Source organism: Chanodichthys erythropterus, chromosome 12 (assembly GCF_024489055.1).
Source record: "Chanodichthys erythropterus isolate Z2021 chromosome 12, ASM2448905v1, whole genome shotgun sequence".
NCBI lineage: Eukaryota > Metazoa > Chordata > Actinopteri > Cypriniformes > Xenocyprididae > Chanodichthys > Chanodichthys erythropterus.
The window spans coordinates 29318224-29334051 of NC_090232.1; the positions used below are offsets into that span (position 1 = coordinate 29318224).

The window sequence follows — 15828 nt, forward strand, 5'->3', positions numbered from 1 at the left end:
TGGCACCACTGTTTTAAATTATTTACCCGTTTGTTATGTGGTGATAATTACCTACAGTTTGCTACGTCTCCGTCCACTGGAGGCACTGTTCACTTTTTAGATTGCGTTACTTATAGGCAAGTAGTGTTGCCAAGTCAACTTGTTCTAGACAAATGTTTTTCTGCCACTTTGATCGACACAGTATCATAAGGGTATCTGTACTCAGACAGCTTATAATCTTTACACAAACACATGTTGAAAGCTTACAAAGACCGTTTACATTTATTTAGTTTTTCATACATTGTCACATAATTTTTAAACACTTGGCAACCCAGACCCTCGACGAAATCGTGGCTGCAGCCAGATTCAGCTTGGTAAACAAAGCGGACTGCTAGCAAGCTAACAGTTATCCCATTACAATTTGTGCAAAAAACGGTCTGAATTTGAGAGTAAAGCATTTCCGGGGACGTTAAAACAGTATGTATAGTTATGGTCTAATTAGATTTTCCTTCTAAAGACACATTAATGTAATTAAACAGTTTTCATGGATCGTATGCAGTAGCTAACTGGTTAGCCTTCAGTGAGGGTGCATTGATTCGTGTAGTGAGCAAGATGAAACTAAACTCTATGGTCAGTTTCGTAAGTGACGGTTTGACAATTAGTATATCTTAGTTGATAATGTTTAGATTATTTTGCCCTTATTCTCTGGTAGAATGACATAACAAAATGACTTTAAGTAAATCACGAGTCGCCCAGATAGGCAGATAAAAGGGTGCTAGCAGATAACGGTTTGATTTTTAAAACCCAAATTAGCCAGGAACTTTAGTAATCAGCCAAAACGGCTGTCATTAAATAAGTCCTAGTTCAAGCACTTGGGGTGAAATGTTCAATCTGATGGCGAACTGCTGCAACTGGTTGAAACGATGGAGAGAACCTGCAAGGTGAGTGTCTACAACTCAAGACAGTAAGATACATTTACTAACTTCTGAGCAGACCTGTCAATTCTTGTCATGTGCAACTGTGTATATGTTATCTAACATTGTTTATACAGTGTTTCCAGTTTGTATTTGGACACGTAAGCCACACTAAAAATTGTCATGGGTGGTTTTTGACTCTTAACTATGCGACTATGCGTCTTTTTTATACTTTTTGTCATTGTTTTTATTCATGGCAACAAAAAATGACACTGCTGTGGTTGTGATGATGCACTAAGTGCTTTTGCATTTTTTACTATTTTGTTTTGCAGTGGGAAGTTTAATGTGAAACTTGTGTAATGTGTAAAATGCATCATTTGAGGAAAAACGTTTGGGAATGATCTACTTTTGAAATAAAAAGTTTTTGTGATTTAATAATTTATACATAATACAAATGATCTAATCAAGTGGCATTTATTGTAAAGCAAAACAAAAAAAATGTCATGTACTTATCCTTATGGGACCTGTAGGTAGACTATAATACTTTGGTGGATGGAATGGTTTGGATGGAACAAAATGGGGCTTCAGAAAATGATGACTGAATTTTCATATTTGAGTGATATATCTTTAGTGGACTTAATACATACACTAGAAATACATTGAGACCAGTTGGTTAAAAAGGAACAATAAAAGCAACATTATTTCTAAGAAAAGGTAAATCATAATTTATTTACATATGCCACTTATGTATTTGGTATTTTGCATGGTCACACCACATTAGTTTGATTTGGTAGGGGAAAAAAAAGTTGTTCAAATATTAATAAGAAATAATTTTTTTATTTAAATGTAATGTTTATATTTTATTTAAGCTTTATTTTAATTAATGAAAATGTTTTAACAGTTTGTTTACATTAACAAAACTGTTTTTCTGGTGACCAAGTTATTTTACACAGTAGATTAATCTTTTGTCATGAAGTTGCATTAATCCTATTGTCATTTTCAATTTCAGTGTTTAAGTCCACTTTTAAAGAGATGCTGTATGCTGATTAGAGGCCCTACATGCACCTCTCACTATACGTGTTTGAACGTGACTCACAAACCGGCATAGGCTTAGACCCAAGTGATAAATATCTGATTACTCACATCACCTGCTGTGCCTAAAACAAGATGCTTGACAAAACTAAAATCTAAATCTGCGTAAAATGGTTGATTGCACCTAAGAATCGGTCAGTTTAAAGTGGAAATGTCTGGCCCCAAAAGTGCCAGTGATGTTATGGAGACTCTTGCTCTCCACTGACAACTAACTGTCTAAGTTATTGTATTAATTTCATTGGCTGAACGTAGCGTGTCCTCTAGCACCCGGTCACTGATCTTGTTGGGCTAAGTAGAAATCCCCAGCTAATCCCTAAGATACAGAGCTGACCAAATGCCAGGAGAGACAAGAGAGAGAGTGTGTATCGACAAAAACAACCGAAGTCAAGGGAAAGCTAGCTGTCATCTTGATCTATTCCCAGTTTCGATGAAGGCCTCCTGGTTGCAGAGAACTGTCACCTGGATAGTGCGCTTGATGTCCCTGCGGCGCAAGTGCCGCAGTTAAGTATCTGTTTGTGTTTGTGTGTGTGTTTGGTAGCCAAGGACTTTAGCTTTCCTGTGTGCATAAGTGGGGGCTGCGAAGTTTGTTTACGCCACCTGGCCTGTGTTTGTCTGGCATTTCTTCAGAATTAAGCATAGGTTGATGATGGTGAGCAGAAAACACATGTCACTTCAGGATATATTTGTGTTACTCCACAGATGTCTTATTATTCCTCTTAAGCCTCCACTGACAGCTTATCATTGAATTTATATTTTTGACGTCATTTTTGTCGGAAAGGCCACATTATTTACATTGTATTTTTGCGCGTAGTATGCTGAATCATCCTCTTTATCTCTGTGTGCTTTTGCCAGTCATGAGATGATGCATTACTGTACTGGCTTGGCTTGTCTTGGCTCACAGCTGTGGGTGAATTCATCACTTAATGTCAAGTTTTTTTTTTAAATGTCAAAAAGTTTAAAGTTGTCTTCATGAACTATTTTGATGACTTCAATGCACCTCTTCTGTGTTTAGCATGTTTATATATATATATATATATATATATATATATATATATATATATATATATATATATATATATATATATATATATATATATATATATAATATAATATAATATATATTTCTCTGTATTAAAATTCTTCTTGATATTGTTTGGTACATAAAGTAATGGGGTGATATGTTTGTCCTGATATCAAAATGAAAAAGCTTCATTAAAATAATGAAATTCTTGAAAAGAAAACGTTAAGTGATTTGGCTTAATCTTAAATTAATAAAAAATTTAATTTCTTATTGATATCTGAAAAACTTTATTTTTTTTTCTACCAAATCAAACTAATGTGGTGTGACCATGCAGACCAAAACGTGTAAGAAATAGACAAATAAACAGGAAAATATAACATAGAAAAGACCTGCAGACCTTTTAGGCAATGTTAGTTCACATAAAATTGCACATGGTGTTGAGAATTTATTAAGTCATTAATTACTCACCCTCAAGTCGTTCCAAACCTGTAAGACCTTTGTTCATCTTCGAACACAAATTAAGATATTTTTGATTAAATCCAAGGGTTTCTGAACCATACATAGGAAGCGACAACTCATTACAACTTTTGAGGTACAGAATGGTATTAAAGACATCGTTAAAATAGATGTAAACACGGAAATGCTGCACTGCATTCACTATGTCTACAGCTTAGGAGACTGATAGGCAAGAGAAAAAAAAATGTTGAATAAAGTCGTTATTTTTGTTTTATTTTTGCACACAAAATTTATTCACGTTGCTTCATAACATTAACATTGAATCACTGTAGTCATGTGGACTATTTTAACAATGTCTTCAATGGATTTCTGGACCTCAAAAATGTGCAATGACGCTGCTGTGTGGTTCAGAAACCCTCGGATTTCATCAAAAATATCTTAATTTGTGTTCTGAAGATGAAAAAAAGGTCTTATGGGTGTGAAATGACATGAGGGTGAGTAATAAATGACAGAATTTTCATTTTTGGGTGAACCAACCCTTTAAGTCATATTATTATTATCTTTTACTTTACGGTTAAACCTCATTGCATTTTTAGTTAGTACATTTAACCTTTATAAATTTTAAATATTTCTTTAAAATAGTATTACCGTTTTTCAAAACTTTTTTTTTTTTTTAAGTACTTCATTGGCACAGGTGTTTTAAACTAGATTTTTCCTTTGCACCTCAAAGCGTTTCACAGAAAATCATTTCTCATTAGGTCTGTAGGTGATGCATAATGAAGTGATGCTGTATTTGTGTTCTTGCAGGAAGGTGACATTAGTAATGGTTGGACTGGACAATGCTGGAAAAACCGCTACAGTTAGAGGAATCCAGGGAGGTAAATCATCACCATAACATTTTCTTGAGTATTTTTTTATGTTTTGTGTTTTCATGATCCAGGATCATTCTCATAATGTGTATATTTCTGTCGTAGAAAGTCCTTTAGATGTAGCACCTACAGTGGGCTTCTCAAAGGTGGACCTGAAGCAGGGGAAGTTTGAAGTCACAATCTTCGACCTGGGTGGCGGTAAACGCATCCGTGGCATTTGGAAAAACTACTACTCTGAGTCTTATGGAGTGGTGTTTGTTGTGGACTCCAGTGATGTCCAGAGGATCCAGGAAACCAGAGACACGATGGCTGAGGTTCTCCGGCACCCTCGCATAGCAGGCAAACCTGTATTAGTGTGAGTTTTCAGAACTTGACATGTTCTTGCCATTGAATGTGATTTAATGGCCAGAATAAGTACAGATCATCAAACATAGAAGATGAGATGTCGGTCGATAGAATCAGAACAGTAGACAGTAGACAAAATTAATATACAACAAATGTATATTCAGTGCACTTCAAAGATCTATGTATAAACCCTCTATAAAATGTGTTCTAATTGGTTTGTTGTGTAATAACCTTAATTGACAATCACTCAGTAAAGCTATAAAGGTGTGCTGACCAAATGATCTTAAAAAAAAAAAAAAAAACCTGGGCCAGTTTAATCCATTAATCAGGCATCACAGCTGCCAAATGGGTGTGTCTGAATGTGACATTTATTTATCGCCATAATGTATTTAAAAAGAAAGTAATTATTGCTGGTCTTCAGTGATACATGCAAGTTACTTTAATGCATTTACACCAGTAAATAATGAGGATTTATGCTGATATTGTGCAAAATCCCACTTTGCCTATGGCGTATGTGCATACTGATGAGATATGCAGATTTGTGTTTAGAAAGGTGAAAAGTGAAATACCTTATACTGCCTTATGTGTACTGGGGAAATGAAAAAGGCTTTTGTTCAGGTGGCTGGGGTCTTTTTTTTTTTTTTTTCTTCTTTGGCTTTAGTACTATTCTGGCTTATGAACATTGCATTTTGTGAAGCACATCTCCATTGACACATTCAGCTTACTATTCCACCCTGTGCACGCCTCTACAATTTTGCATGGTCCAGTAATACAACCTGACAGACTGATTACAGTGGTACACCTGTAAAAAGATCTCTGCACCCAGGGGCCCATCCTCAATTTCCCTTAGCATCTGAGATAATATACAGTGCTCAGCGTAAATGAGTACACCCCCTTTGAAAAGTAACATTTTAAACAATATCTCAATGAACACAAAAACAATTTCTAAAATGTTGGCAAGACATTTTTATATAACATCTGTTTAACTTGTAACATGAAAGTAAGGTTAATAATATAACTTGGAGAACAAAATGTTCAGTTTTACTCAAATTAGGATGATGCAAAAGAGTACTGTGGTACAAAAAATTTTAAAAAGATGAAACTGCAACCATCTCACAGAAACGTCCAGGTCGTCCATGGAAGTTAACACCTCGACAGGTTTGAAGAAAATAAGCATGCAAGTTCACTGCAGTTATCTAAAGAAGTAGAAAGCCAAACTGGGGTGACTATTTCCCGTGACACAATACGCTGTACACTGCAGAGGAATGGCATGCATGGGTGTCGTCCACAAAAGAAGTCTCTCCTAAAGCCCAGGCACAAAAAAGCTCATCTAGTGTTTGCCAGGGACCATGCTAACAAAGATGAAGACTACTGAGAATCTATAATCTGGAGTGATGAGACCAAGATAAATGTTTTTGGAACGGATGGCTTCAAAACTGTATGGCGTCGCAAAGGTGAGGAATACAAAGAAAAATGCATGGTGCCTACAGTGGATCATGGTGGTGGCAGTGTCCTTATGTGGGGCTGCATGAGTGCTGCTGGTGTCGGGGAGCTGCATTTCATTGATGGCATCATGAATTCACAGATTTACTGCTCTATACTGACTGAAAGAGAAGATGCTACCATCACTTTGTGCCCTTAGTCGTCGTGCACTTTTCCAACATGACACTGATCCTAAACACGCATCTAAGGCCACTGTTGGATTTCTGAAGAAGAACAGGGTGAAAGTGATTCAGTGGCTCCTGATCTGTGCCCGGTTGCATAAAGCACCTTAAGTTTTTCCCTTAAGTATGACACTTAAGGCGTGATTTCCCCTTAACTAAGGGAATGACTTAAGGGTGTTGCATATAATCTCTTAAACTGTTCTCTTAGGTAAGGGAAACCGTTAAGTGTTTAACGACAGCATCCCAGGTTTTGCCGTTAAAAAATTCTACTGTTGCCATGGACACGTTATTTGTTAATACGTATCGTGGTAAGTTTTCACAGAAAACAACATAATATGGATAAGGAAAACAAAAAAGAAAACCAAATATGAAAGAGACGAGAAACTCAAATTGATTGTTTACTCAAAATTGAGATTTCTGCCGTCATTCACTCACCCTGACAACCCTCATGTCGTTCCAAACCCATAAGACTTTCATTCATCTTTGGACAACAAATAAAGATATTTTTAATATTCTCTCATCATTTATGTCCATTTATTGAAAGACATCCATATGATTACGGATGTGTCGGAAGCTCAAATGTGCGCGCAAGAACAAATGAGGTTTGTTTTTGCGTGTGATGCACGCACGTTTGCGCTTCCGTTGACCATATAAGATATGTTATAAGATATGTTATATTTCATCAATGTTTATGTGAATAAACCGCTAAAGTACAATTTGTCTATCATATAAAGCGGCCGATCGTGGCACGTTATATGACTTGGATTGAACCTGCTCACTCTGTGTAACACTTAAGGTGAAGTTTTACGAACCTTACGATATACTTAGGGAAATGAAGGTTAAGGGGCTTTATGCAACACTTACGCATTACTTAAGTGAAAAATATATACTTAAGGGAAATTCTTAAGGGTTTATGACGTTTCGCCTAAAGAAACCCTTAAGTAACACTTAACGGTTATTTTCTGCAACACCCTTAAGTTTAAGGGAAACATAAGGGCGATCTTAAGGGAAAATTACACTTAAGGTGCTTTATGCAACCGGGCACTGAACCCAATCAAACACCTATGAGGAATTATGAAGAGACAAGTTGAGCATCACTCTCCATCCAGCATCCAGTCTCTAAAAGAGGTCATTCTTGAAGAATGGAAAAGATAGATGTTGCAAAATGTCGCCAACTTGTTCATTCCAAACCTAGAAGACTTGATGCTGTCATTAAAAATCATGGAGGCCAGACAAAGTACTAGATGTAGTAGTTTTTGTTGTGGGGTGTACTCATTTTTGCATCACCCTAATTTGGGTAAAATTGAAAAAGGTGTAATCTAAGTTATATTATTAACCTTACTTTCATATTATAAGTTGATATATATAACTTAGTCTTGTTTTGGAAATTGTTTTTGTGTTCATTGAGATATTATTTAAAATGTTACTTTTCAAAGGGGGTGTACTCATTTACACTGTGATCCTAAACAAGCTGTCGGCATGTGTGGTTCATGTGAATCCTTTGATTTGCTTCTGGTGAACACCCATTTTTAAATGTTAGCAGCCTTCCCTCACCAACCATGCCTGCCTGACAGAAAAGAGGAAGGTGTTTAGAGCCAAGACCTTGAGTTTGCTGATGGGCTTGGAGGGTTTGATGAATGTCGAGCTGTAATCAGTGAAGAGCACACTCACATAATTCCTGCCTCTAGTCCAAGTAGAACAGGGCAGTGTGCAGTAAATGTGCAATGCATCATCTGTATATCTGTTGGAGCATTGGACAAGCTGCAGTGGGTCCAATTAACTGAGGGAGTGAACAGCAGATGAAGTTTTTTACTAAATATAGCTTGTTAAGTGTGCTAATAAGTCAAGAGTCTCCTATAATACAAGGCTAATCATTCAGTCCACCTCAAGTGCAGACCTCAGGACATTTGTTTTTGACAGCTTACCTAGTAACCTGGACACCTAGTGACCAGCTTATATTCTTTTGTTGGCTTTCAGACTGGCTAATAAACAGGACCAAGATGGGGCATTGGCTGAAGCAGATATCATCGAGACCTTGTCATTAGAGAAGCTTGTCAACGAGAATAAATGCCTCTGTCAGATTGTGAGTTAATATTTAAACAGTTTATATTAATCAGACACCAGTTTGAGTTTGTAATTAATGTGGAAATAATGAGTGGTGAAATTTGTTTTATTTATATATTTATAATTTTAATTCATCTAAATACATGACAGAAATGTTGCAAAACAATCATATGAAAGTGAGCTAAATGTTGTTCCCTTTAATCTCAGGAGCCCTGTTCTGCTGTGTTGGGTTATGGTAAGAAGGTTGACAAATCCATCAAGAATGGCCTTAACTGGCTCCTGAATAACATTGCCAAGGACTACGAAGCAATTTCAGAGCGTGTGCAAAGAGATACAGCAGAGCAGAAGGCTCAGGAAGAACAAGACAAGAAGGAAAGAGCAGAGAGAGTTCGGCGGATCAGAGAGGAGAGGTCAGTGAGCTAACAAGACTTTTTACATGGATTGCCGTGCTGATCCCCCTCTTTTCCAGATATGTCAGGCGCGACATAGTCATTAAGAATAGTTTGAAATTATGTAGTTTAGTTCTGAAATGAGTTAATATCAACTAAGCTGGTTTTATTTGCTTTTATAATCAACATGTATTCGTAGCTACTGTATTTTTCTTTGTTTTACTGCAGAGTAACTACTTTAAAGTCAGTCAAAATTGATCCTGGTCAGGTCCATCAGAACTGTGTCTACAGCAGAAATCACAATTGAGTTCAAACTGCGTAAGGCCACAGAGCTGTGTGTGTAAAAGGGAGAATAGAAGAGTGCTCAGGACAGAACCCTGGGGAACCCCCATTTTTAAAGGGTTAGTTCACCCAAAAATAAAAATTCTGTCATTTATTACTCACCCTCATGCCGTTCCACACTCGTAAGACCTTCATTAATCTTCAGAACGCAGATATTTTTGTTGAAATCCGATGGCTCAGTGAGGCCTTCATAGCCAACAATGACATTTCCTCTCTCAAGATCCATGAATGTACTAAAAACATATTTAAATCGGTTCATGTGAGTACAGTGGTTCAATACTAATATTATAAAGTGACAAGGATATTTTTGGTGTGACAAAAAATACTAAATAATGACTTAGATAGTGATAGCTGATTTCAAAACAATGCTTCAGGAAGCCGCGGAGCGTTATGAATCAGTGTGTTGAATCAGAGGTTCGGAGCGCCAGAGTCACCTGATTTCAGCAGTTTGGCAGTTTGACACGCGATCCGAATCATGATTCGACACGCTGATTCATAACGCTCCGAAGCTTCCTGAAGCATTGTTTTGAAATCGGCCATCACTAAATAAGTCGTTATTTTGTTTTTTTGGCGCACCAAAAATATCCTTGTCACTTTATAACATTAATATTGAACCACTGTACTCACATGAACTGATTTAAATATGTTTTTAGTACATTCATGGATCTTGAGAGAGGAAATGTCATTGCTGGCTATGAAGACCTCACTGAGCCATCGGATTTCAACAAAAATATCTTAATTTGTGTTCTGAAGATTAACGAAGGTCTTACATTATTACATTATTTTCATTTTTGGGTGAACTAACCCTTTAAATGGCCTTTTTTTATCTGATACACTCAGATGTACGTCATAATACCGAAGAAAATATTTTTGTCTCTGCTTGTGTTTTATCATGACTTTAAAGTGTAATCTAACTTTAAATTGCAAACAACAGTTTGATGAAGATGTTTTGCACTGACAGAGACAAGCAGGAGCGAGAGGAGGCAGAGCGAGAAGGAAGGACACTGAAAGAGGATGAGCTAGACGATGTCAACATGCCCAACCCATTCCAGCCAATAAACAGTGTTGTTACTGAGGTTAGTTGTCACATTGCTTATTTTAATGCACAAGTTGGATGAAATCGTTTAGATGCAAAAATACTTACTTTGTATAAAAATCCCAGTTTGAAGACAAACTAAACAAAGAGAAAGAGATGCAAAGACAGAGCAGTGTGCAAGAACAGTCAGCCCTTCAAGATGAGGAGGAGGAGGAAGAAGAGGAGGATGAAGAGAGCGAGAGACAGACCCCGGAGAGTACAGAATCAGGTAGGACCTCTAATTCCTCAAAAGGGCTGAGAGTATTTTACTGAGAGTAAAATAATAAAGGTTTATTTTTGTATTGTCAGTTCATTTCAAATACAAGCTTTTGCTATTAGGACACATGAAGAACCTGTTTGCCTCTGCAGTTTCTTGGAGTGGATGAAGTGATTGTAATGTCTCTGTCACCTTTAATCAGGAGCAGTGGACCAGACCAAAAAGAAAACTAGGAAATTACGATTGAAACGCAAGCATAGAGTTGACCCTCTTAGAGTGGAAGAAGCAGCAGCCAAAAGCCCTACCCCTCCTCCCCTACCAGGTAAAAATGCTTCTTTTACAACTAGTTCCTCAATTTTGAACAATGAACAAGTAATTGGTAAAATCGATTAAAAAAAATCAGTTTACAATGGTACAGTGGGAAATAGTTTCATGTGGCCATTTTGCCATACCAAGTGCTTTGACAAAGTGCTTGTTCTGTGCAATGCTGTTGAGAGGTTTTCAGCAAGACATTCCTTACATATTGCTATTATATTCTTTTAATGCAAGTATTTCTATTTGCAAAACAACTCGTCCTTGCAGCAAGCATGCCACAGTAAAACGTCTTTAAATACTTGTATCTGTTTATTGAACTTAAAAAAAAAAATACTTAAAATACTTGACAGTGCACATACATGTCAGAAAGCAAGCAACAGAGGAAGGACCTCTTCTGGCTATAAGTTGTACCAAGTCAAAATTGCATTGTTGAGAAAAAAAAAACACAGAGAAGTTGTTAATTTTTGTCCAAATGTTGATGAGACAAAGTCCCAAAATGGTTCAAATAAACAAAAGATTTATTAAATAACAAAAATAAAAATAAAAAACTTAGGTAATCAACTGGCAGGAAGGCAACGAAACAGACACAACAATACCTGACAATCAACTAAATACAATGATAATTAACTAAATGATGAACAAGTGTGTTAATGTGTTGATTGTCTATTGTAACTAATGGGTGTTGGGAAACTAGAACAAAGCAACAAGTAACTGAAGAGAAACAAACGAACAGTTCATGAAAATTAAACTAAACAAAGTTGACTTTGCATTGGTTTTTTTTATTACATTCAGAAATAATGCAAAACACTGATAAATAAAACCAAATGTTTACAAACATTGTAATTGTAATAATCATGTATTTAGTTACGTTCTCTCCACAACAAATCTTTTAAAGTTAAGTATTTAGTACAGAACATATATGAAAAATATAAGGATAAAACAAATTATTTTATTTTAGGTGCCCTAGAATTAAAAATTTAATTTACCTCGGCATAGTTGAATAACAAGAGTTCAGTACATGGAAATGACATACAGTGAGTCTCAAACTCAATTGTTTCCTCCTTCTTATATAAATCTCATTTGTTTAAAAGACTTCTGAAGAACAGGCGAATCTGTTACGTAACAGTCGGGATCATTAATATGTGCGCCCCCAATATTTGCATATGCCAGCCCATGTTCCCACCATTATTAAAGGCATTAGACAAGGGCAGCCAGTATTAAAGTCTGGATGTGCACAGCTGAATCATCAGACTAGGTAAGCAAGCAAGAACAATAGCGAAAAATGGCAGATGGAGCAATAATAACTGACATGATCCATGATATCATGATATTTTTTGTGATATTTGTAAACTGTCTTTCTAAATGTTTAGTTAGCATGTTGCTAATGTACTGTTAAATGTGGTTAAAGTTACCATCGTTTCTTACTGTATTCACGGAGACAAGAGCCGACGCTATTTTCATTATTAAACACTTGCAGTCTGTATAATTCATAAACACAACTTCATTCTTTATAAATCTCTCCAGTAGTGTAGCATTAGCCGTTAGTCACGGAGCACAGCCTCAAACGTAAACATCCAAATAAATACTATACTCACATAATCCGACGCATACATGCAGTATGCATGGCGAACATCTTGTAAAGATCCATTTGAGGGTTATATTAACTGTGTGAACTTTGTTTATGCACTGTTCAAGGCAGGCGCGAGTTCCGTGGGCGGAGAGCACGAGATTTAAAGGGGCCGCAACCCTTAATCAGCGCATTTCTAATTATGCCCCAAAATAGGCAGTTAAAAAAATTTATTAAAAAAAATCTATGGGGTATTTTGAGCTGAAACTTCACAGACACATTCAGGGGACACCTTAGACTTATATTACATCTTTAAAAAAAGGTTCAATGGCACCTTTAATATAAGTAGTAGTAGCAGCACTTTTATATAAATTTATAGTGGCATTCATTATAAACAACATTTATTATAAATGCCAAGCCTAAACACATCCATTTAAAGCTAAACTGAAACTACCGGCGTGTGGGAAATGCACTATACAAATAAACTCAATCTCATTTGGCACAAATCCATGTTTTGTGAACTTGACGTTAATTGCATTATTTAAGAAGAAAATGCGACTTGTGTTCTGGAAAATACAGAATGTCAAATTTAGGTTTAGGTAATTTATTTCATTTATATTACCCATAATTACTTGAAATCCAAACTCCAATACATACCACAATTAATATTTTTATTTAAGCATATTTTATATAATAGCATATTTAATGGCATACTAGAAAATGAAGAGCAGTCCCTTTACTTGTTCATTAACATTAAAGTTGCCATTTTAACAGAAGTAACAACATAGCTTTTTCTGTATTGTGGCATATGGAATTGGTGAAATGGATTACTGAAAATGGTAAAATGTAGAGTGGGGTTCTAGTCATCAGTTTGGGATTGGATGGAAGCAGTTCTGAATGCCAATTTGCAGTTGATTGTAAGAAGTCAGAGAGAAGTCTGTCATGTCACTGGAAGATTGAGTTATGACATTTTGATTAAAAAGTGAGTTAAAAACAAACAAACGCAGTGGTGAATCTGTTTTCATTACAACAGACTTCTGGAAAGTCAGAAGAACAACTCTCTTCTATCATTTGCTAAACATTAATTTTCATAGTCAAATGCCACGTGCAACATAACCACTAATTTGTCCTAGTTTTCTCTTTTGTTGCTTCATATTAATGACCCTAACAGGTAATCATTTGACATTTTTCTTTGTTTTAGTTGGATGGGCTACTCCCAAAGTTTCTAGGCTCCCCAAACTTGAGCCTCTTGGAGATACAAGGCATTCTGGTAATTGTCGGTTCATAGCATCTCTTCCATGTCCAGCATGTCGACCAGCATGCGCATCACTAACATTCTTTTTTTTTTTTTTAATTCATTCTGTTTCCTAACCATGTAAGCATCTCCCATATTTCTGTCTTTAAAGCTGTTTTCTCTCCATCCACACAGCAAGCCTCAGCCACATCCTTCCTGTACAGTCATCTATCATCAGCCAACAGAAATACCACAGCCATCCACCTTGATATTGTACCTAATAAATGCTATAGCAAAATCTCCTTAACATCTTGCTTCCTGCGCTGTGACTAATATGTGTTATTTATTTTCCTGATGCTTGCAGGAAACATTTTGAATGCAGCATATAATGTTCTGTGTCATGTTAACGCAGGCTGTGACATTTTGATCTAGGAATTTATTTCTGTAGTTTTAACCTTGTAGTCAGTAGAAATGAGTTGATCCTTGATTTAAAAAAGGATATTGCTGATCTAATTTTTTTTCTTTTCCATGACTCTCTTTTATTGGCAGATTTCTATGGCAAACCTCTCCCTCCTGTAGCAATTAGGCAGAGGCCGAACAGCGATACTCATGATGTAATTTCCTAACACTACCTTTGCTTCCCCCCCCTCGCTGGTTCACAATTCTTAAGGGCCCCAACCAATCAAAGTATTGTTTTGTTCTTATCTTCAAGCACGGGCAGTGTAGCAATCTACGAAGATGTAATTGCCCATAAGCGAGGAACTGATACCCAATCGGCACACCCAGATGGATCACATGAACTCGTGCAACCAATGACTGATGGTCATCAGAAGCTGTTTCCTTGGCCAGTGTTTGAATGAGATGAAAGGACATGGACATTCAATGTATGACATATTCTTATCTTATAATGTTCTTACATTAGAACGGTTGAATATTTTGATTTATGTAGAGGCGTTTGTTTAGCTTTATCAAAATACTTAAAATCAGTATTAACATTTGCAACTTAATTGAGATCTTTTTTGTGGAAAATACATTTCAGACCTATTTTTTAAGAGAATTGAAAAATATGTAAATACATAAAAGAGTTTAAATTTGTGTACTTGAAATTGTACAAACATGTTCTTATGGTTCATGTGCATATAAAATGTGCAGTTAATTGTGACACAGTTTGCCTTTAAAATATTAGAAAATATCTTTTTTTTTTCAGCAGCATCTATAGGTTTATACACTACGCTGTCTTAATTTTGAGAACGACATTCAAACTCTCAAATAGCACCAGCAACAGATAAAGATATCTTGAGAAAGTTAACTTTTACATGATTTGAAACATTTTGTTTGTACAAGCTCGTTATTGAGTTTGAAAAAGCTTTTTTTTCTTACATATGGTACATCATACTTTATCAGGGAGGAAAACACATTTGTCATCTTCTGAAAGATGAAGTTTTACACTTCTAGTGTAACAATGCTCAGCCTCCATATAAATATATATGTTAATGTACCATGTCATATACTGTAAACGCTGCTTTCATATTTATTATTTTATGCTATTGCGATTTTTATAATTTACATTGTTGTTGGATGTTTTTGTTGGATGTTTTGTTTTGTATTTTACCCCACACACTAATATTTAGTTGATGAGAAGTTGTGTCCATCATCCAGTTTGCTCTGCTTTCAGTACCTAAGCCTTTTGTAACCAGTTTACATTTAATATGAATGTCAAATTAAAAAAGAGAGTAATTTTATTCCGTTAATGTTCACTCTCATTCAACACATATCCGTGTCATCACAACTGTTTGACAATGCACAAACATTTGCACAACTGTTAGCGGCGCCCTCTGCTGGTATGTGCCGTAACTACATCATCATGGTTTTGTTCATTAAAACTATTAAAGAGAACTGAACTGTGGAGATGTTTACTTTTACTGTATGATTCATGGCAAGAAAGAAAGAAAGATGCCTACACTTGTAGTGTCAGTTTTTTAATATTTGCATGGATGATATTAAAATTCAAAGGGAAAGTCTACAATTTGGAGAAACTTTTGGCATCTGAGATTAGTTTACAAGGCAGTGCAATCAGAAAGTTAAACAAAATGTAAAAGGTTTGAAATAACTTGTTTTAGTTCATGTTTTATACTTATTTATTTATTTATTTTTAACTAGGTTTTAAAATATTAACATTTATTGCCTCCATAGGTCTTCCATTATTTGGTCTTCCAATTAGGCCAGCAAGTCCTGCAGAGCTTCTTTAAACTATTATTTCTTTAACTAGGCCTACTTTTGCCCAA

At 35.9% G+C, this 15828-nt stretch overlaps 1 protein-coding gene across 5 annotated transcripts; it reads left to right on the forward strand.

Moving 5' to 3' along the window:
* Window positions 1-162: 162 nt before the first annotated feature.
* On the forward strand, window positions 163-15828 carry arl13b (ADP-ribosylation factor-like 13b). 5 transcript variants are annotated; one of them, XR_010896606.1, is made up of 11 exons: window positions 163-920; window positions 4270-4340; window positions 4437-4686; window positions 8318-8423; window positions 8612-8814; window positions 10097-10211; window positions 10298-10439; window positions 10630-10749; window positions 13511-13579; window positions 13739-14157; window positions 14256-15828. XR_010896606.1 is itself a non-coding variant. In XM_067402978.1 (11 exons), the coding sequence occupies exons 1-11, from the start codon at window positions 862-864 to the stop codon at window positions 14295-14297; spliced, it is 1242 nt and encodes a 413-aa protein (XP_067259079.1). In that variant the 5' UTR covers window positions 163-861; the 3' UTR covers window positions 14298-15828. The 5 variants fall into 5 exon arrangements, 4 of the variants coding, with proteins under 4 accessions (XP_067259079.1, XP_067259081.1, XP_067259080.1 ...); XM_067402978.1 differs by having other exon boundaries at window positions 14093-14157; XM_067402980.1 differs by having other exon boundaries at window positions 13739-15828.